Source organism: Perognathus longimembris, chromosome 4, assembly GCF_023159225.1.
Source record: "Perognathus longimembris pacificus isolate PPM17 chromosome 4, ASM2315922v1, whole genome shotgun sequence".
Lineage (NCBI taxonomy): Eukaryota > Metazoa > Chordata > Mammalia > Rodentia > Heteromyidae > Perognathus > Perognathus longimembris.
This window is the reverse complement of record NC_063164.1, coordinates 33,171,703-33,194,620: the sequence shown is the minus strand read 5'-3', so window position 1 is coordinate 33,194,620 and position 22,918 is coordinate 33,171,703. Positions and strand designations below refer to the sequence as shown.

The window sequence follows — 22,918 nt, the reverse complement described above, 5'->3', positions numbered from 1 at the left end:
AATCGACAAGGCAGGCCACATACGTGTCTTAGCTAACCTAGAATATTACACACTCAAGAAAAGACTGACTTCACTCATGGTCTTAGCTCCATTTCCTCATCATTTCCAATGTTTGGAGGCATTACTTCTTAGCCCTCAGGAGAGAGCAGATAGAGAAAGCCAATCTTTGCCTGGAAAGAATATGGATACGTGTATGCTTGGTTTACAAAAAAAAAAAAATACTGCAAGATGCTAGACTGAAGAGTTTCATAGCTACTGACTTAAGTAAGGAGGCCAATACACTAAGAAAGGAGCATTAGAACTTTTATGCCCAAGGATGGACTCACATAACTACACAGTTATCACCCTTCCATTTTGCTTCTCCACTCTTGATCATTTTGACCCCCTTTTCCCCAAAGAAGAAACAGTTGCGTCTATACAACATGTCTTACAGCACAAATTAAAGTGTACAAAATAGCATTTAAAAAAATTAAAAGGGCTTGGGCACTGATATCTCACACCTGTAATTCTAGCTACTCAGGATGCTGAGGTCTAAGGATTGCAGTTGGAAGCCAGTCTGGTCAGGAAAGTCTGTGAGACTCTTGTCTTCAGTTAACCATCACAAAGCTGGAAGTAGAGCTACAGCTCAAGTGCTAGAGCACCACCAGCCTTGGGCAAAATAGCTCAAGTCCAATGCCTAGGCCCTGAATTCAAGTCTCAGTACTGGTACACACACACACACACACACACACACACAATAAATAAATAGATAAGTTAGATAAGTAAATAAATAAATATTCCAAGAGATAGCAAAAATGTGATTTAAGAAGGACACCATGAGCATGGGTTTGGGGGCTTCTTTGAACTGCACTCTTTAGGTTTTTAGCATACACAGTTATTACAAAGTTGTTGCCACCTGAAACTTCAGCATCATTCTCTTCTTTTTCTCTTTTCCTATGCAGTCAGCCACTAAGCCCTTCCATTTCCCCACCATAGTACCCTTTATTTGCCATTCCCCCCGCCCACCATGTCCTACCCTGACCAAACTTGAACACTACCTTATTAGTTCAGGGCTTTATGCTATGCATGTAAGTAACTAGTTCCTCAATTGTTCCACATCTCTGTTGCCATCTTTCAATAAGCAGCCAACTTCTTATAATAATACTTCTTCTAGACACCTTGATTATGTCACTGCCCCAAACCAAAATTGTTACCACTTCCTACTGTTAGGGAGAAATCATCTCACTGTTTTGCTCCATTTTCACATCTCTAAAATAATCTCCTTCCTACCCAAGTGCCTTTCCAGTTTAGTCATTCACCACACACCCAAATTCTTATCACATACCAACCATGACTTTTGGAAAGCTGCTTATGCTCTCCGAGCTATGGATTTCTTAGAAAAATACCTCTCCCTCACTAATAATATTTCACCCTCACAATATGTTAGAAGGGTAGAAACCATGTCTCTCGTGCTTACTTTGTGTTGATGACATGAAATCATGAAGAAGCACAAATGTAGTAAGAATTTAATTCAACATAGAAAGGCATTTGTGTCTGTTAGAGAATAAAACTTTACACAAATTCTATTTATCATTGTCTTTGGGACAAATATGTTTCAAATGTTCAAAGTAGTCAAAATAATGATGAAGCCATTATTTGAAGTACATTAAAAGTGTATGTTTTGGGTTTGGAATGTGGCTTAGTGGTAGAGTGCTTGCCTAGCATGCATGAAGCCCTGGGTTCAATTCCTCAGTTCCACATAAACAGAAAAAGCCAGAAATGGTGCAGTGACTCAAGTGGTAGATTGCTAGCCTTGAGCAAAAGAAGCTCAGGGGCAGTGCCCAGGCCCTGAGTTCAAGGCCCAAGACTGGAAAAAAAAAACCAATAAACAAACAAAAAAACCCTAAGTTTTGCTAGGCACCAGTAGGCTCATGCCTATAATACTACATACTCAGGAGGTTGAGGTCTGAGGATTATAGTTTGAAGACAGGCTGGACAGGAAAGTCTGTGATATTCTTATCTTCAAGTGGCCACCAAAAAACTGGAAGTAGAGTGGTAGAGTGCTCTCCTCGAGGACAAATGCTTAAGGATAGCGTCTAGGCTCTGAGTTCAGCACACACACACTCAGGACCAGCACATAGACACATACAAAATGAGTAGTTTCCAGTGTTAAGATGAAGGTCATTGAGTCATCAAAGATAAAGAAACTCTAAGGATAGGCAGGAAACTCAGAATCTCGGTGTACATAAAGTATCTGGGCACATAACACACACACAAAAATAACCTAAGCAAGAAGAACTGACTTTCTAAACATCCCCCATACCTGCAAGGTTAGGGATGAAAGACAGAATATCATGGGATAGAAACTCTTTAAGATCCTTTTCTGGATATGAACAAGCTACCTGGGTAGTATTTACAAGTAGTGGAAGGTACTGGTTAAATACTTGGGGTCTGGGAAAAAGACAGCAAGGCTCTGCTCTCATCCTATCACCTACTTCCCAATTAGCCTAGGGATGAATATATCTAGACAAATTCAAATAACAGATAGTATATTTAGGTCAGTTTTAAGTCACCATGACTTGTTGGGAGTGGTAGATCATGCATGTAATCCCAGCTCTGACTGAATCAGAGACAGAGGCAGAAAATTTCACATTCAGGGCCAGCCTGGGCTAAATAGTGAGACTTTGTCTCAAAATAAAAACAACAAAACAAAATCACCACCCCATTGTGGAACAAAATGTTTCTTCCTGTACATAATCAGGAAATGGAGCAAAATAATTTATAGATAACACTCAAGAAAAAAAGTATTTTCTTTCTTTACAAAGAAATACCTGGAGGTAAAGCAATGGCTGCTGCAAGATCAAAACAGGAAAAAAAAAGAAAAAAGCTTTCCCTGCCCTTTCTCTTAATATCTGATTTCCAAGTACAAAAAGATTGAAAAATGGAGATGTTTCCTCATCCTTAACTTCTCCAGGGACACATCTTTCTTTCTTTTTTTTTTTTTCTCAAGTCCAGTAAAATGTGCCACGATAATAGACACAGACAAGTGGCCTGACTGAGCATGACAATTCTTATTTGATCTGGCCTTCCTTACACTTTGTCCATTATTTCAGACCCTTTTCAGAAAACAGGAAGTAAAGTGTTTTTCCCAAATGGACATGTATAATGCATAGTTTTACATAGTAGGTATTATAAGCAAGGTCTGGTTGAGATTTGTGTAGATCAACATTAGCAAGCTTTTACTACTAACACTGCTTAAGGGAAAACAGAGTGCTAAGCTATTGTTACTTGTGTCTTTCCACGTAATTTCTCAGGTATGTTTTCAAGGGATGGGTGGACATTAGAGGTAAAATGATGCTGTAGTGATTATAAGGACAAATAAGTGTCTACATCTAGGTCAATTGTGATTTGCATGTAGTGTCATAGTCTAATTTAATGCTAACAGGCTTGTGCAAATCATTCTCTAAAGAATTACATTGTAAATGCCTTGAGGGAAGGAACTATTTCTTGTTCACACTCAATATATTTTAGGGCTGATTTGGGATGAGGACAGGACAGAGCACAGTATGTAACTAACATATTGCCAAAACTTGATTGCACAGATTTTGGCCAAAGTATGAGGAGACAACTCACAATTAAGTAATCAATTATTAAAAATCACAAGTAGTTTAAGATTTTGAGAAACAAAAGTGTGTGTATGTGTGTGTTGTGTTTGTAAGATGACTAAAGAAATTAAAGACCATAGAACATAATAGATCTAAGGCTTTAAAAATCCCATTCTAAGTATAAATAAACTACCAAGTTAGAAGTTGCAAAGTGGGAGGCAAAGAACTGATTGGATGCTTGGAATCTGGAAAGAAAACAAGTGTGGATCATGTGATTCTGAGCTCTCTCCCTACCACTTACTGTCCATGTAACCTTGGGTGAATTGCTTACATTTACTTTTCAAACCTCAGTTTCATTTCTGTAAAATGAAGATAATCATACACACCTATTTTAAAAAGAAGACTGGATGACATGGTTCATATAAAATGTTGTGCACTGCTCATGGCACCTCTAATGTGAGCTACTATTATTATTACTACTAATAATAGTTTTCATTTCTGAGCCACTTCCCTAAGGACCACAATGATGTTTCCTGGTATAGTACATTCCTAAGGCAAGGAAGGAAGGAAGGAAGGAAGGAAGGAAGGAAGGAAGGAAGGAAGGAAAAGAGAACCAGTAAAACTCTTCTTCTGAAGCTCTTTGAAGCTGATCGGTTAAACATGGCACTCTGAGAGGCCTCTTTTCACCAGAGAGGCTGAACCCTCCCTCTTTCAATCCTTCCCCTGTTCTGCTCCCTGAAACAAGAATATAGCATCTGGAGCTCCAACAGCCACACTGAAAACATGGAAATGACATGTTTGGGCAACAAGATGGAAGAAGCCAGTGAGCTCTTGCAGCTTAATGAACCACCTAGTACCCCTAGAATGTCCTCTTCTGAACTGCCTTATGTAAGCAAATGGAATAGTTCACATCAGACAATACAGACAAATCAACTCCTAACAGGTAATACTGAAGGATCTACAAAGGCAGAGAAAACAGTCTAATATTCAAGTCAGGAACTCCAACTGTATTTAGGGATGCTTACCATTCTTTCGATTTATTACATTCTTCCTGTGCCTCTCATACCTCCTGTAGTATCTGGTTTTAGAAAAGCACTTAAACAGCTACTCACAGTGCTTCTTAGCCTCCCCACTATTTCAACACTGCAAAGGCTGCTCTAGACCCCAGCCAACAAATGCCATGTCCTGTGCCAGGCTTAGCTGTGGGTGGGGACTAGGTGTGATTTGTATCCCATGAGAGGTTCGGTTTCAGAGTCCACTGGAATGTGTGTATTGTTTACACATTCTTTTGAAGTCCCAAGTATTTTGGGGGAAAGGTCTCCAGGAAGACCTTCATCAATCCCACAGGGCAGAGCCCTAGCAGAAATGCACAGGGGAGCCATTCGCCAGCATGTGTTCTGGCTCTGTTCTGAGCCCACTGTGTGACCTTGGCCAGGTTTCACTAGTGCTCTGCTTTCTCCAGGGAAAAGAAATTAATCAGGTCATTGCAAGTTGTGAAAAATGTGTTTTATTTTTAACATGAGGAAGACCTGGATTTTATTCCCAGCCCAGCAATAAAGAAGTGAATAAAATAAAAACAATGGAGAGGAAGTATGAAAAAAAATCCCTGGGCAGATTCTAGGTTTGCCATTTCTATTTGTGAGGCACATATCAATTAAATAGATTACTTTCCCACAGGAAATGCTATTTCAAGCTAGCAATGCAATGACAGTGGTGTGTGTGTGTGTGTGTGTGTGTGTGTGTGTGTGTGTGTGTGTATGTAAATGTGTATAATTTAGGTCACCTTTTTTCATTGTAAAATTGTTGCTTTTGTTTTTAATGACAGATCAAATATTTTGATAGTCTTCTAATCCCAGCTGAGTTCCAATATTAAAGAAATGCACATGAGCTAAGAGAATTCATTGTTGTTCCAAGGCATTTACTGAATCTCCATAACTAGATGAAACCAAAACAATCAGGATGGACAATTAAAGTTTATAATATACAAATAACCTTTTCCTTACAATTTACAAAACACATGATCATTACAATCTTTGATCACTGTTAACTGCAGTGCTGGCTGCGTGAATCCGGCAGTTTTAAAATTCAGACGTTATTTTCTAATTTGGGTCACTTTTATGTCATACCACTTTAATAGTTTGACATTTTTTATGGAAGTCTCTAATATGTATTAGTTGTCTATCATATAGAATATGTTGGGAATGCAGTCTTTATATGAAAAATAATTATCTGAAAAAGTCCTTTTCACATTAGCTACTAGCAAAACAAATTTTGAACAACATAGCTTCTCTACTATTCAATTTCATTAAGGAAATTTGCTCAATCTTTGCAGTGCTGAGGCAACAAACTCTAACAACTCAAAAGAAATGGGAAGGAATGCAAATACACAAACTCCAATCTCATTTTAAAACTTCTCTTCTTTCACAGCTTAGGGGCAAAGTTGCAGCCAGGGAAAAAAGGGGCTTGTTGAAGCCAAAGTGGTATCTTAGTGAGGCCAAACAAAATACATTTCTTTCTTTACACAGCCTTTCTTTTTTTTAACTCCTATTATTTTAACAAAAGAAACGGCCACCAGTATTTAATGAAGAAATACCAACCTCCGGCTCAACATATCTAAGTGAAAGAAGTTTGAAATGGTTTCCATTAACAGTTTGCCAAGGCAGGAATACATAGGAAAAGACCTCCTAAACAATGTAAAACGGAAAGTGCTTGTGGCTCTGCTAGGGGAAGACAGAACCTTAGGTTTTCTTTCCTTTGCATTCCCCAACACATCATTAGGGAAGACTGAGAATGGAGCTTACCTAAATCAACTATTTCAGAGGGAGAAGAGGCAGTATCAGGAATTCTGAAAACAACATCTATTTGAAAACTCAATGCAAGTCATGAGGATAACGGTTACAAAAGAAAAGGCAAAGGCTCCCTCCATTCTTGGACAAGTTCTTCGAGATTCCACGAGTCTAGCATTTTGCTTAGACAAACATCCATAAAACCAAAATCTGTTCTATTCCCTCAGTCCAAAAGGTGAACTGCCCTAGAAAGATACCCATCTTTTGTCATGTGGTCCAGTGTATATTTATTTGTAGGTTATCTTTTGATCTGAAATATTTACTTGCTAAAAACAGAAAGGAGATCTTCAAAAACAACACAATATCTATAAATTTGGAATTTAATTCTATCTTCATCTCTATTACCACATAACTTGAGGTCATACAAACAGGTCACCACCACCCAGAGTTATTCATGGTTTTAAAGAAATTCCAGAGATGTCCCACAAAATAGCAAGTGAAATCAAATGAATTTTAAAAGAAAAAACAACATTTTCAAAGTGGGGGACTAATCTTGCAAAAGGAATTTTTTTTTTAATTTGCTCAAGACCTTTAAGTATTAAGCTGCATTTTATTCACCAAACTCAATAGAATTTAACCCAGTAAACAGTGGCCAGGGACTTCACATAGGATAGAAACCAGGGCCCTCACCAGGACAAATGCTACATGGGCTTGATGGGTCTGATAGATATTCAGTTGTTGTTGTTTTACTGTTTCAATTTAGGCATGTGCAAGGGAAGATACCCTGTGTTAATACAAGGCAAAGAGGAAATGGAGAAATGGAAAACAAAGCAGATAACAATTTTCCCCAAAATTAAATCAAATATTCCCTTCACGTAAATGAGCAGTTATAAGCTCCAAGGTATATTTCTCAATATTTCTGGGCTGGGGATATGGCCTAGTGGCAAGAGTGCCTGCCTCGGATATATGAGGCCCTAGGTTCGATTCCCCAGCACCACATATACAGAAAACGGCCAGAAGCGGCGCTGTGGCTCAAGTGGCAGAGTGCTAGCCTTGAGCGGGAAGAAGCCAGGGACAGGGCTCAGGCCCTGAGTCCAAGGCCCAGGACTGGCCAAAAAAAAAGATTTAAAAAAAAATATTTCTGTCACCTTGCATTATAGCTCCCATTGATTTCACTGCACTGATAATGAGGCGCTTGAAATCTGCTTAGATGTTTATCATCATTGCTTTCCTATCTCTTGCCTTCATTTTGAGTGTTTTCCTTGTCCCTTCCTAGGTTCTCTCTTCCATAATTGCTTTTTAATAAAAATCCTACTCATCATGGAAGGCTCATCTCAAATATTACTATGAAGAATTTCCAGAAACAAGCTACACTGAAACCACTGCATAACCTTCCATAGGGCTACGGCAGGCATCGAAGGTTAAGGGGAAATGTCTAGGGAAAGAAGGCCTTGTGGCCTTGCACAGGAAGTGCATGGCTCTGTGCAAATGTATAAACTGATTTTAGTTCCAATTTTGAGTTATTTATCTTCCAAGGATATTTTTTTCCAAATCCATTAGTTTTTTTTTAAATTAACAAAATGATGTACAGAGGGGTTACAGTTTCATATGTAAGGCAGTGAGTACATTTCATATCAAACTTGTTACCTCCTCCCTCATTTTTCTCCCACCTTCTCCCCCTCCCCACACTGAGTTATACAGTTAGGTTACAGCATATTATCTTCTAAGTATTGCTATTGCATTGGTTCCACTTTTACCCTTTGTCTTTCCATGTTGATGTTCCTCTTACCTTCCCTAGTTCTGATAAACATATGTACAATACACAAGGAACCAAAATCAGTTACAATGACATCAGGGGTAAAACCAGGAGGAAGAAAGACAAAAGAAAAAGGCATAAGTTCACGATACATTGAAAATAACAATGCTACTTTCATGAGAATGGCTGATAAATATGAAATCGTCAGGAAAGAATCACTGATGCAGCAAAGGAACATATCTGCTGCATCAATGATAGTGTTCAAGGTAGAGAAACAGAGCAATCTGATTATTACATGCAGGTTGAAAGAAGAAGCAAACCTTCCAGGTCAGAGCTGGATGTATAGCTTAAGAGATTTAGCATCTACCCAGCAAGCTCAAGGCCCCAAGTTCAGACCTCAATACTGCCAAAACTATTAAAAAGAGGAAAAAATAAAATAAACACTCCAGGCAGGTCAGACTGCCCTGCACTGGTAAAGAACAATATGCACAGCAAAGAAGAAAAAAGAATCATCGGCCCTTTGGGAAAGTCATTCTGTTGGACCACCATGGTGAAGAGACACAAGAAGTTCCTTAAGAGGAAGGGGACAGTGACATAAACCTATGGACTAAGCTGGATGCCGGTAGCTCATGCCTCTAAGTCTAGCTACTCCAGAAGCATTTGAAGCCAGCACAGTCAGAAAAGTCCAGGAGACTCTTATCTCCAAAGCATACAAAAAGTCAGAAGTGGAGCTGTGGTTCAAGTGGTAGAGCACCACCCTTGAACAAAGAAGCCAAATGAGAGTGCCAGGTTCTAAGTTCAGGCCCTAATAACAGCACACATGTACATGTGTACACACACACACACACACACACACACACACACAAACACACACACAACTCCCTGGAAATGATGAATAAATTGCTATCATTTTCAGAAAATTTCAAATCAATAGAACTCACTATTTACTGTTTTGCTCTCTCTCTCTCTCTCTCTCTCTCTCTCTCTCTCTCTCTCTCGATACATATATGTATATTACTGCTCCGCCTGTCTAGTCAAATCAACATTTGTTCTATAAGGTAGCAGTAACCAAACGAACACTTTCCATCCTAGTCTTTGGGCTTACTGAAACATCTGTTTCTTCTCATTTTGCAGATGCTTTTTATTCCCTCTCCTTGTTGTGCTCAGATTAAATCATCAACTTCTAGAGGTTTCTGAATGTTTATGAACATGTCATAAAATTGTCCCAATCTCATAGCTGTGGATATTTAGCTATGTCATCTAAAACTTCGTAAGTAAAAACTCAGTTAACTATTTCTGATCATTATCATCTTAGTTATTATTATTCTTTTGTTTGTAATCCTACTATGATATAATTTAGTACTAATCACAGCTCTAGGAATGAAAGAGAACAGCTACAAATTTTCACTCTAAAGAAAGCTAAGGTGCATGAAGCTAAGGTTCATGCAATGAGTGATGAGTACATGAATCCTGACCCTGGCTGAGCTTAATTTTCTGAAATCTGTCAAGCAAACAATGGAAAAACTGATATGAAACAAACACAAGTGTATAATATGCATGCACATACATATACATACATACAGAGCATCATTCTAAGGCCAAATTACATTCGGCTTTTCTTACTAAAGTACTTTCCACCCTCTGGATATGTTACCTTCATGAGTACTCAGTAATGGTTAAACTCAACCAAGAACTAAAGGCATTTTAAGTAAGTCACATTTTAATACTACTGAAGCAAATTTTTGCACCAGTAATAAAATGCCTATGCCAATACTATTATTCAGATCCTAAGTTGCTATCAATTTTTAGAAAGTCTGAAAAAGTTTGTGAACTATTTCAAGAATAAAAAATATTCTTCCTTTTGGGGTTGGGAATATGGCCTAGTGGTGAAGTGCTCGCCTTGAATACATGAAGTTCTGGGTTCTATTCCTCAGCACCACGTATACAGAAAAGGCCAGAAGTGTCACTGTGGCTCAAGTGGTAGAGTGCTAGCCTTGAGCAAAAAGAAGCCAGGGGCAGTGCTCAGGCTCTGAGTTCAAGCCCCAGGACTGGCAAAAAATAAAACAAAAAAATATTCTTCCTTTTTTGTGTACTTAATTTCAAAATAAGGCAAGTCAAATATGTGTGTCCTGTAATTATATGCCACAGGTATATATGCACAGTGATCACACATTCTCAAAGGGAAATTCTACATAATATTTAAATTGATTGAATTGCCAGCCTCAACATCACAAAATTAAAATGGTTAAGGAACTAAAGTAATGGAACAAACTATTACTAAGAAGAATACTACAACAGGATGTTGCACAAGGGATTCTCCATATGTAATTAAAAGCAGAAAGAAAGCATTCTGCTACAGGCTGCTGGAGCATGGGCTCCGTTCCAGGTGAGGGTTTTAGGAATTAGGGATTTGGTAGGTGATTAGGTAAGGGGAAGAGCCATCAAGGTCGAGAGCATTCTCAGTTGTCCTATAAAGAAGTTCTGGAGAGCCATTTTCTTCCCTCCACCCTTTATGAGCCATCTGTGAAGAGTCTGGCCATTGGTATACACCAGATCCATTGGTACCTTCATCTTGAGCTTCTCAACCTCCAGATGGTGAGAAATAAATTCCTGTTGTTCAAAAGTCTCACACTGTATATTTTGTTATACTGTCCCAAACAGAGCCAAAGAATTGTATAACTGATATTAAATCCAGTCTGTAATCTATCAGCTAGCCTCAAAGACTAAAGAAGCAGAGATCCATAAAATCTAGAACCTGAAAAGGCAATTTGGGCATTTTAATTTAACCTATTCAAACTTTAAAGTTTTATGGACATTCAGACACTGCTTTTTAGCATAGATATATAGAGTTCTGCAACTGTTCAAATTTTGCTACTGATTTTAGAACACTTTGTGCTCTACAAATGAAACTCTATACCTATAAGCACTCATCACCCCTTTATCCAAAGTTATCAATACTCTACTTTCTGTCTGTACACAGCTTAGGAGTGGGAGCTGCAGTTGTATCTAGGAGTTTGATTTACTTACACATGTTAACCTAACCTGTTGGAACCTTGAAAATTGAGTGAGCTAATACAGTATCTCCAACATGGAGCTTGCATTCTTTTTTTAAATTGTTATTGTAAAGGTGATGTACAGAGGGGTTACAATTGCCTAGTCAAGTAACAGGTCATTTCTTTTTGAACAGTATCATTCTTTCCTCATTATCTCCTTGTTTTTCCCTCTAGACCCTCTTCTCCACAAGTTATGTAGTTCATTTTCAACATAGTGCCTAGTGAGTAACACTGCTGTATTTGTTCACCCTTTGTCCCTGCATTTCTGTGCTGCCCTTTACCCTCCCCAAATCAGATAAACTTACATACAATACAAAAGGTACAGAAATCAAAAATAGCAACAAAGGAGAAAAAGATGAAAACAAGAAGAAAAATAACATAAAACTTCTTATTTCCATTTCTTGGAGTTCATTTTGATAAACATCATTTTATATAGTCATATGCCCATAGCTAGCAAGATAAATAGAAAGCCCACAGAATGGGAGAAGACTTTACTAGCTATGCATCAGAGAAGAGCCTCATATCTGAAAATATACTTAAGAGCTAAAAAAAATTAAACCCCTCAAAAACAAACCCTCAAAGAAACAATATCCCAATTAATAAATGGGATAAAGACTTAAAGAGAGACTTCTCAGAAGAAGAAATAAGAATGGTTAGACAAATGAAGCAATGTCCAACATCTCTGGCCATAAAAGAAATGCAAATCAAAACAACACTGAGATTCCAACTCACCCCAGTTAGAATGGCCATTATTAAGAAAACTAATAATAACAGATGTAGGCAGGGATATGGCAAAAAGGGTACACTACTACACTGTTGGTGGGAATGTAAACTTGTTCAACCATTCTGGAAAGCAATATGGAGGTTTCTCAAAAGGGAACTCCATTGTTTATCATAATATCATAGGCCCTAACATGAGACTTCGTGGCACTGGGGAACAAAGCCATCTGTGATTTCTGCTCATATGTCTTCTGTTAGAAAACCTTGTGATCTGAAGATCTCTATGCATGCTTGAGGTTTGAAGGACACAAGTACTCCTAGCATGCGACTCTTTTGAGATGTTCAAGTGTCACTCATTTGCAAAAGCAATTCCTTCCACTGTAATACAGGGGTTAGAAATCACACTCCTGGAGAGTTTGAATCCTGAGTTCTTCACTTGCTAGTTAATATATACATTAGTTAATACCACTAACTCTCAGTAAAATGTAGATTTGGATAATTAACTAGCTCATAAATTGCCATGACATATAAATAAAATAATCCCTGGGAAAGTACCTAGCACAGTGCCCAGCACATGATGTAAGCATAATAAATGTATCACCATTATCATCAGTTTCACTGGTAACTTGATATTCTGTCCTTAATCTTTAATTAATGACCAATTTGTGTGTGTGTGTGTGTGTGTGTGTGTGTGTGTGTGTGTGTGTGTGTGTGTTTCTGAACTCAAGTTAGCATTCTACCACTTGGCTTCCTGGTGTCTAATTGGAGACAAGAGTTTCACAGACTTTCCTGCCTGAACTGCCTGAACAACCTTTCTCTGATCTCAGCCTCCTGAAAAGCTACAATGTCAGGCATGAGTCATGGACAACCAAAGACTGATGGGTAATTTCTATGGGATTCCACCCCTCCATCTTTCTCAAACACATCTTGTGTCTACAACTCCCCCAAAGAGAATATAGTTTCTATAATCTTGTAAAATCTCATCTAAATTAACATCTTTGGCCTTAAGCAATTTTTTTTTTTTTTTTGGCCAGTCCTGGGCCTTGGACTCAGGGCCTGAGCACTGTCCCTGGCTTCTTCTCGCTCAAGGCTAGCACTCTGCCACGTGAGCCACAGCGCCGCTTCTGGCCGTTTTTTCTGTATATGTGGTGCTGGGGAATCGAACCTAGGGCCTCGTGTATCCGAGGCAGGCACTCTTGCCACTAGGCTATATCCCCAGCCCCTTAAGCAATTATTTTTAGCAAAGGAAACTCTTTCCCCAAATTGAAGACACCTAGTGCAGTACAAACAACCCGTACCTTTCCAAACACAGAAAGCAAAGGTTGAGGGCAACATTTGAATTGAGAGAGGTCAAATATGAATCTACTTGTAGTAAGAGCACAGGAGGAGGAAGAGAGGGACTGGGGAGAGGGTCTGGAAGCATTTTGCTTTTGTCCAAAGTGAAAATTGCTGAATAACCAAGAAACCATAGGTGGCAAGATTCTTTCACTGGCCTGTCTTGAGAACATTTTATGTGAAAGGGCTGGGGTAAAACAAACGAAAAAAATTTTTAATCTCAAAAAGGGAAATATCTACTAGAGAAATGAATAGGAACTAGTAACTATATCTTGAGACAGGTGAGAATGTGGGAATTCAAGAAAAAGGTCCAGAGAGTAGAAAGTAACTCACTGACCAGGCTACTCTTGGACAATATATCTGAATGCCCCTGCCATCGTCCTCAAGTGTGGTAGGAATCTCTACAACAGGCTCTCACAGCATCCTTCCAAACAAGCACTATTATGTGCACTGTAATCTCTAGAACATACTCATTTACCCTGCTGAGCTGCAGGGTAAGAACACAGATTCTCTGGAGCTGGACTGCTGGGTGCAAACCCCAGTTTATCACTTCCTCACTGGAGGGGTTTCTGATCAACCCACTTCGGCATTCTTCCAGAAGTTGAAGTAAACTCAGTATCAGCAAGGCCACATTCTCCCCTGGTGTCCTTCCTTCTATCTTCCTAGTCCTGGGAAGTCCTCTCTCCCTCTCTGTCATGCCCTCCAACTATGATTCAGTACTATTTTACCTGTAGAACCTAGTCATAAGTCCATTCTTTCATCAGTTCTAGGCTTCATCTTTGTCACTTCCAATCTCACATCTGAGAACTAGAAATTTAAAAGAGCTGCAGAAATGAAGTCAGTGGTTTCAAAGAGAGCTTGTGGGCTCCTCCTATGTACTAAAATTCACATACTCTGTAACAATCATTTGGATTGTGAATAGGCTCTCTGTGGGAAGCTGGATTTTGAAGAGTGTATATTGGGGAAAATTGGCATTAATTACTATAAATGTCCCATTTGCCTTGAATGCTCCCCCTCCCGACTTCACTCTTCTACTCACCTCTGGGCTCATCTGTGAAGCTTTCCCCAACCACCCTGTATAAGATCACATTCTTCATTCTCACCTTTCTGTAGCGCTTGTCCATGCATTACTTTCTATCATAGCATTAATCACTTCTCAACATGTTATGCATTTAATTACTTATCTCTTTCCAGAGAATGACAATTATATGAAGCATTTGGCTTATCTGTTTTATGCAGATGGTCAGTGAAGATCTGTTGAACAAATGGCCCCAGGATAGCTAGATATTTTAAATATCAGGTCATTTGAGTTGTCCCTTCCTTGTAAGTTACAGTTTCAAGACTTTTTACATATAACACATGCAGAGTGTAATGTCAGAATTAAGAGATGGCCTGGGTCAGAGAAAGGCTCAGTCTCTGCTTCAGTGAAGTTGAAAAAAATCACTAAGCCCTTCTGGGACGTTGGGTTATTTATCTCTAAGATGGAAGACTACCAGTACTGCATTATCAAGTTACACTGAGGAACTTCTCTTATAAATAGTTTAACCAATCCATGGCCTGTAGTAAGTGCCATACAATGTTAAAGAAAAATACAATCCTAGCTAAGTATAACCACTTCCTGATTATAACTTGGCTTTCTGGTTCACCTGCCTATAAAGGAAGTACAGATGTGGTTCCTCTGGCCTAGCCAGAAATACTTACGTGTTTCTCTTTATAAATTAATCAGAGTTGTTTAAGGTGCAAACAAAACCAGGGTTCTGAACCAACAAGATTGAGGCCCCAACCCGGATGGTGTCTGTGTCACAGCTTGCTCAGTGACTCCCTAAACAATCTCTCTAAACACTTGAAGCACACTCTTTAAACAATACCATAGTCTTTAATCAAATATCTACAACCTAAGCTGAGGAACTTGGGAGAAGAAACCTCTCATCTGGGGGATATGGTAGGAGATGACAGGTAGAATATCCAGGGAAATGTGTGTTTCACCAAACCTACACCTTTCCCTGTCACATGCTACTTCAGAATAATGCCACAGGGTTTTTAGTAATGACCTGCCTGTGCAGATTCTGTTGAACAAGGAGATGGAATGTTTGCCTTCACAAAGGCTTCCGGCCCTCACTAAAAGAATTGAGCCAAGCACCCAAGCCAAGAGCAGCCACAGACTTTCTGCAGCTTCCTCCAGGTTACCTTGCCCTGATGATCATGTTTCATCTCCCAGCCCCGAGGCAGCTCCAGCTGTTTGTTTGCAAACATGTTGAGGAATCCTACGAGGTCACGGTTATGCTGGTATCTTTCAAAGTGGTGGGTGTCCCGACGGACTTTGGTGATCATGTGCTTCAAACATGTGTTGTTTGTAAACATGCGGTAGGCACTCTGGAGAAAAAGATGGAGAGGCAATGTTAGCCAATCTAACACACAGAGGTTATACAGATGCCTCTGGTCGGTACACAAAATACTTGCAGAGACTTCCACATCATGCTAGACCCACACACTGCAGCAGCACAGCAAAGGGTCTTGAACAAAATAGCATATACAAAGACAACAGAAAGACGACAGTAAGGCACTCTTCTTCACTTGGAATCTCGTTTTCTAAAGAACAAGAATGTTGTGGCATCTCACTCCACATGGGGCATTCGGTGCTACAGCTGGGTTTTACAAATACATACACAATTAAAATGGCACTGTTGGAGAGGAATCTGCTTGCCATCTGCCAGTGAGGAGTGACACAGTCCATTCTTCCTCCAGCATTGGGCCCGATCATTGGTTTTGGGGGCAAATGTAAATGAGGCAGTGGCTAAGTTGTATGAGAAAAAAACACTTGCCTTATATTCAAATGTCTGAAGTACAGGCAATGAGGCAAGTTGATCTCACTAACAGCCACATTCAGCTGAAACCATAGGGGGCCAAGTTTTCCATCTCACATCTTCCTAGAGGCACAGTAAACTCTGGGTAGAGAATTGCCTGGGTTGTATGCCTCACTACTGTTTTCCCCTTCTTTCTTCCCCCACCTTGTGTCTATACAACTGCATTTCTATGTATAGAATGCAAATTTAATAAAATGCCACTTTACTACCACACAAAAACCCATTTTATCAATAATTCTATAGCCTCAGGCTCTATGATACCTATAGAAGATTGGCATAATTGATTTCAAGTTAGGAGTTGTCCACACATCAGTTATTCAGTAAGTATTCATTGCATAATACCATGTGCTAAGCAAGAAAAGAAGGATACTGTATGGGATCTATTTCTTGAATTATCCAAGATATGATATTCATGAGATATACTCGACTATGGTGATCCATCTTGGAATCACAGGGACATGAAACCAAATCTAGATGCTTCTAAGCTTTATTTCGTGGGTTCTGTTATTTCTTGCAGTACAAGGCTGCCAAAAGCAAACCCCAAAGACACAAGTGTCTCTGGAAATAGTCTCAATTTAATAAATGTTTTCTGTATTTATTTTAAAGCAATACTGCATTAGTTAATAGGGGTAAAAGTAAATCTGAGAACATTCTTTCCAGGGTCCCTCAAAATGTGTTTCAATCAGCTCAAAGCATTTATTTCCCTTGTGAACCTTCCAGCACTGTCTTCTTCCTCCTGGAAAAGCAACACAGCAACAGGCAATGCTAGAAATAGGGCTGCTAGCCAGCCCAGGTCCTTCATTGACCACAGGGATCAGAGAATCCTAGTGAGAAATAAGCCTCTGTTAGCCCAAGCCACTGTTGGTTGCTGTTATTGATGTATAACCTAAATAATTCTCATTCATTTACTATCAACACATACTATTTGTTTTGCATTATGATATTTTCAATCTATTAAAACATAGATGAGAGAATAGAGGAAAGAGAAAAGAAAGGAGGGTGGACAGAGCAGGGGAGAGAGTTAGGAAAATGAGTAAGGGTTGGGAGGTATGAGGGAGGGAGGGAGGGAGGGGGAGTAGAGGAGCAAAGGGGGTAGGGAGTCAGGAAGGGAGAAGAGGAGGAAGATAGGAAGCCAAAGGGTGGGGGAGGACATGGAAGAGGAATGGAGGAAGGAATGGATAGAAGAAGAGAAGAAAGGAAGGAAGGAAGGTTGGTTTTCAGCTTCCTTCAGCTCTTAGTTCTTTAGTAGATCTGAGTATCAAATACTTTGGGGTAATATTTCAAGCTGCCAGTCCAAATCAGAGGAGGTTTTGCTGACTGTGAGCAGTTGTATGGTTCAGAGCATGGATACTGCCAAAACAGGCAGGGGCTCTTGGCAATTAAGGAGCTTGAGAAGCTGGGAAGCAGGAACACTGAGGAGACTAATACAAGAAGTTGGAGGCTATCAAACACAAATGTTAGCAAACAGTTTAGCCTGTGGCTGACCCTGACTTGAAGAACTAAATACAATGATTAAGTGTCTGTTTCTGTATTGGTCTCTGGGTTCCTCATATACTTTTACATAAGCTGTGGTAAGCTCAGAGACCTGAGACCATACTAGCTTGTAATGGTAATGAGCTTTTGAGTCTTATTCCTTAATAAGTTCTCTTTGGGGACAAATGATTGTGGGATGATTCTGCTGGGTGAATCATTATCTTAACCACTGTTCAAAATGGGTGTTCCACTTGGCTCCCTCTACTTCTCTTTCCTCCAATGAAAATAAGCAAATTGGCTGCATGATTATGCCTATCTAGAGCAACAGAAATGCTTTAGTCTGCTTAAAAGAAGACACAGAACTCCACTAGAGCAAAAAGTAATGGCAGTTTGGGGAAAGAACCCACCCCTGCTTCAGGCTTGAAGCAATTCCCTGTGCTGGGACAGCTTTTAAGCACAAGAATCTTAATCTTAAGGTTGGTTGAAGAATTAATTGTATCCTTTCATCCTCCTCCTCTCCACTCACAGAGACATAGTGCCAAGTTCAACTGATTTCCATAAAAAGCATCTGCCAAAGTAAATTACATATAAGAAACATTTCTCTCATTAGTAACTGGCAAACAACTTTTAGAATCATAGCCTTCTCAAGTCTGAATAATAGGTACATCACTGTCAGAGCCTACCATTCCTCCCTAGGAGTGCATTTTATAAACTATCTATCTACATATATATATATATATAATAGTATAGTATAGTGGATGTGTCTGTCTGTGGATGTGTGTGTATCACATACACACATGCATATAGAGAGTTATACTGCAATCCACACAGAACTACTACAGTGAGAATTCTACTAGCAGCTTTCTCATGACCAGAGACAAAGAAAGTCACTTCTCAAGTGTAAGAAAGAGTAATAAGTGCTCCTCTGCTTTTTTCATAGATGTGTAAGATTCAAATCCAATAGAACAAAGGATGTAAAAATGCTTTGAAGAATCAAAACTCACCATAAAAATACAGGGTATTAGTAATTAAAGAATACATAAGGGATTATACCCATCCTACCTATGTTTTAACAGATACATGATAGTAGTAAACTGTTTTCTACAGTTCAGTCTTTGAAGATTTTGGGCCAGCATCCCACTTCCTATTAGCCAAGGAAGAGTATCATAACCAGTCATTAACTATGTGCTAAGCCTTGCCTGTGGTAGGCCCTGAGGACACAGACCCAATCGCTCAAAGGATGGAGAAGGAAAATTATAGGGGAAAGTGGGAAGAAGAGGTTTACTGGAGGCAGAAAGTGCAGCTGGAGAAATAAAGGCCACACAGTGGTAAAAATATTGAAAGATACTGGTAGGACCAGCAGAGCTAAGAAATCCAGTCAAGAGACAGGAAGAGCAGGTAGGGGATTAGCTTCAAAGAGTTGAGTCTTCAAGGAAACTATCACTGGCAAAGCCATAGGTTAAGAGTCTTTAGTTTACATCCAGAGGAGTGGTTCTAACTAAGAGAAGATCATTTGCTGTGTCAATTTTGTCTTATATAGAAACAGAAAGTAAATAGAGGGGTTTTGTTTGTTTGCTTGTTTGCTGGTCCTATAGCTTGAACTCTGGGCCTGGGTACTGTCCCCGAGCTCTTTTGGTTCAAGAACAGCATTATCCTATCACTTGAGCCACAGCACATCTTTTGGCTTTTTCTGTGATTAATTGGAGATAAGAGACTCATGGACTTTCTTGCACAGGCTGGCTTCAAACTGCGATCCTCAGATCTCAGCTTCCTGAGTAGCTAGGATTGCAGGTGTGAGCTATCAGCATCCAGCTTAGACTTGAATTTTTTTAAACTTGGGAAAACATGGGTTAGAAAGAGCTAAAGGCACCTGTTTCAAAGGGTAGTCTCATGATGTACAGCTAACCCTACCGGGAAGGTAATACCTGGGCTCACAAATAGGAGCAAGCAAATGTTAATAGTCAACAAAACCCCTTTAATGACTCATAAATACACAAAACTTCATTTTTCTTTGGTGTCATTTAACAGTTCCCCTTTATATATTCCTTTCCTATTTCAAAACTCCTCTGCTCAGCCCCTTGCTCTCCAATATTTCTCATCTTCCTGCTAAGAAATAAACACTCAATGGTTGGGTCAATGGTCAACTGAATTTCTTTAGTAGAATTTTGTTAAGATGGAATTCCTTACAGCTTACAGGCATATGATTTGGGTAAGTGTTGGAGGTTTCAGAAGCAAAAGTTATTGATAGGAGATGACAGGAATATCGCTGCCTTTCACTTCCTATCAATCCACAACAATGAAAATGTGAGAATCAATCCTTTAGGGGTGGGGTGTTTCTCTAGTGCCATGGGTGGTCATATCTTGGGTTACCTGGCCCAATCCTTATTTAACCAAATTCTATTGTTTTAAATAACACAGCTAAGTACATTATTGATGAATAACATTTTTCACATTTCAGAATCTTTCCTTACACAACAGGCATTCTGAATTTGGGTTAGGAATTGGAATCTATAGCAAATATCTCTCATATTCACAAGGGAGCCAATTTGAGCATTGGTATGTATTAGTCACTAAAATATAGACAAAACAAAAACAATTTCTAGAGGAGGTCTGCTGGAATATGGCAATAGTCCTGTCTTTTACAGTCTGTCCTCATAATATTTTAATCATAAAGGGCTTTAAATTGTTTTCATCAAGCTCAAGAGTAAAATGGAAGAAATTTTAAACTAGCAATAGAAATAGCTCTTCACTATTATAACAGTTCATGTAGCTTACAATATTAGTCATTTTTTAACTTTAGAAATATATGTAATAGTATATTTATCAATTTTAGAATAGTTTTCTTCGTTGTGTACTAAGGAATTTCGATGATGGAACTGATGCATTTTGAGAGTTCATTAAAATCCAGGGTAGTAATTATCTGGCATGCATGTTGGAAACATTGTTCAGTTACATATAATTAAATGTACTTATGTATAACATTAGTTAGACAAACGCAGGCATGGTAACTATGTAAAAGCCATGGGACTAATAACTAAATCTTGAGTTAACAGGAGAAAATACTTTATGGAGACAATTTTGGGCAAATTCTGATCATAACCAGCAGAGGGCAGTAGAACACATTCTCAAGTTTTCCTTATGTCTATATAATCCTTTTCACATATATCATTAGTTATATTGCTGATATGTGGTATCTATTTTTCATGATTGTTAATAGAAACTAATATCTTCAGATCAAAAAAAGGAACTAGAAAAGTCTTTAAAATAGTTCTATCATATGTTGAGTATTTTCAATAATATAAACAAGTAATCTACTTAAATAAGCAATTAAAGCAAAATAAAAACCCAAAAGAATAAAAAAAAAGTCAGGAGTGGGAAATTAAATGAAAGTTTATTTTTTGACATTTTTTCTACTAATTAAGAAAATCCAATAAATAATGGCTTTTACATAAAAGTATCTCTATTAATCATACCTTGAGACCTTTAGCAAGAAATCCAACTACATTAATTTCATCCATAAGTCAGAGAAATAAGATTTTTCTAAACCAACAAAATATAAACTTTAGAGAAATATATACACTCAGAACTTGGGTCATATTTTTAGCCAGTAATGATTACAATCTAGTTAGAAGGAAGAAAAGGTTAGAATGCCACAAAAAGAATACATAGAAAAATAAAATTATTTAAAGTCATGTCCAACTGTAGACAAGGGAGGCAAAACAACATAAAAACAAAATAGAAGAGATATTATGTAAGTTGTTAAAAGTGAGCTACATGAGTTACATATGTTTGTTTTTTGCTTATTTGCCTTTTTAAATTAGCCTACATTAATTACATGTGAGGTGGAGATTTCATTGTGTTGTTTTTTTACCTCTATTTACAATATATTCCAACCAATATCACCTCCTGCATCACTCTCCCTGTGCCCCTTCCCAAAACAATCTCAACAGGCATCACTGTCCTATTTTCATAGAGTTGCAAACAATCTATTTCAACTATATTCATTCTCTGTTAGCCCAACCCACTCCTGCTAGTACCACCTCTGGACACAGCCTATTTCTCTTTCCCCGCTCTACATTCCCCAGCTTCCACGGGGGCTCTCTGTTGTTTTCATATATGCTTACATTGCCTCTTTTTTTTCCCCCTTTTCCTTCTCCCCTAGTGAGGTTATTTAGTAAACTATCTTTTTATAGGGGTTCCCAAATTATAGCCCCCCTGACTAATTGTACCACCAATATTTAAGTGACCAAGAAAACAAACAGCCCATACCAGATGTACTAAACCAGAATCACAAAGGAGCCAAGAATTTGCATTTATTTCTAAAAGTCTACCAACCCACAGCCTTATGCCATAACCCAATGACTGCTAATCCAGCTATACTTGAAACCCTGCAGTGATAAAGAATTTGTACCACAGAGAAGGCAACTCAGAAAAAGAAGTCCAAACCCCTGCATGGTAATGTCATTCAAAGCCTGAAATTATCCATACTTGGGCGTTTTCACACTGCAGAAATTGGCAAGTACAAACCAGGGTTTGACTTATTGTTATGTGAGCTGTCTAGGCCATAAGCCAAATGTCTGTTTGTAAACAAAGCTTCACTGGAACACAGCCAGGCTTTCATGTTTACATATTGTCCTTATCCCCACAGCCTAAAATACCCCTCACTGACACTTCACAGAACGAGTCTGCTGCCCTTTTCCAGACCTAAGAAACTGAGGGGGACAATGAAATGGTAAAAATACAGATTAAACTTAAACTGTGCTCTTACATCATGAGTAGCCCCCACGAGAAGAATAGGAAATTGAAGTCCATTATTCAAAAACTATTGCGTGGCTCAGCAAGGAAGACACTGACCTATTGCAAAAGGATGAGTCCTGATTCTTACGTTTCACAGCTTCTCATTTTCCCACTGTCTCACTTGGTAACATAAATGGCATTCCTGTTGGAGCTCTACTTATTTATCAACAGCCAAAGCTTTCTGTATATATCCTACTGTTATCTACAAACTGGATACTGTACTTCTTTTATATGGGCAATTTTTCTAGCAAATATATGCATAACATATTTAAATACATGCAATATATGTATTAGACATATAAACAAGAGAGCGAGAGACAGAGAGAAATAGAGAGAGACTTGCATGTATACACATATTTTCTCCCAGAGAACCACAGGAAAACATTTGCCAGCAACTCCTTTAGTCAACTGCTTCTTCTTGAAGTGTCTGGAGTATCCACATGTCCCAATCTATTAACCAAAATGTAGCCTGTATTCATCTAGGATATATTGCTCTCTACTGACACTACACTACTACAGGGTACTTCTGGGTCTCACCCAGCACCTTTTC

General features: G+C 38.7%; 1 protein-coding gene across 3 annotated transcripts in view; it reads right to left on the bottom strand.

Annotated features, from left to right (window-relative positions):
- Hecw2 (HECT, C2 and WW domain containing E3 ubiquitin protein ligase 2) overlaps positions 1 to 22,918 on the bottom strand; it is a 336,885-nt gene that overhangs the window by 65,194 nt on the left and 248,773 nt on the right. For all 3 annotated transcript variants that reach the window (XM_048345051.1, XM_048345052.1, XM_048345053.1), the window contains one exon: positions 15,422 to 15,607. In XM_048345051.1, the coding sequence (XP_048201008.1) occupies positions 15,422 to 15,607 (186 nt within the window). The remainder of the gene's footprint in view (positions 1 to 15,421; positions 15,608 to 22,918) is intronic.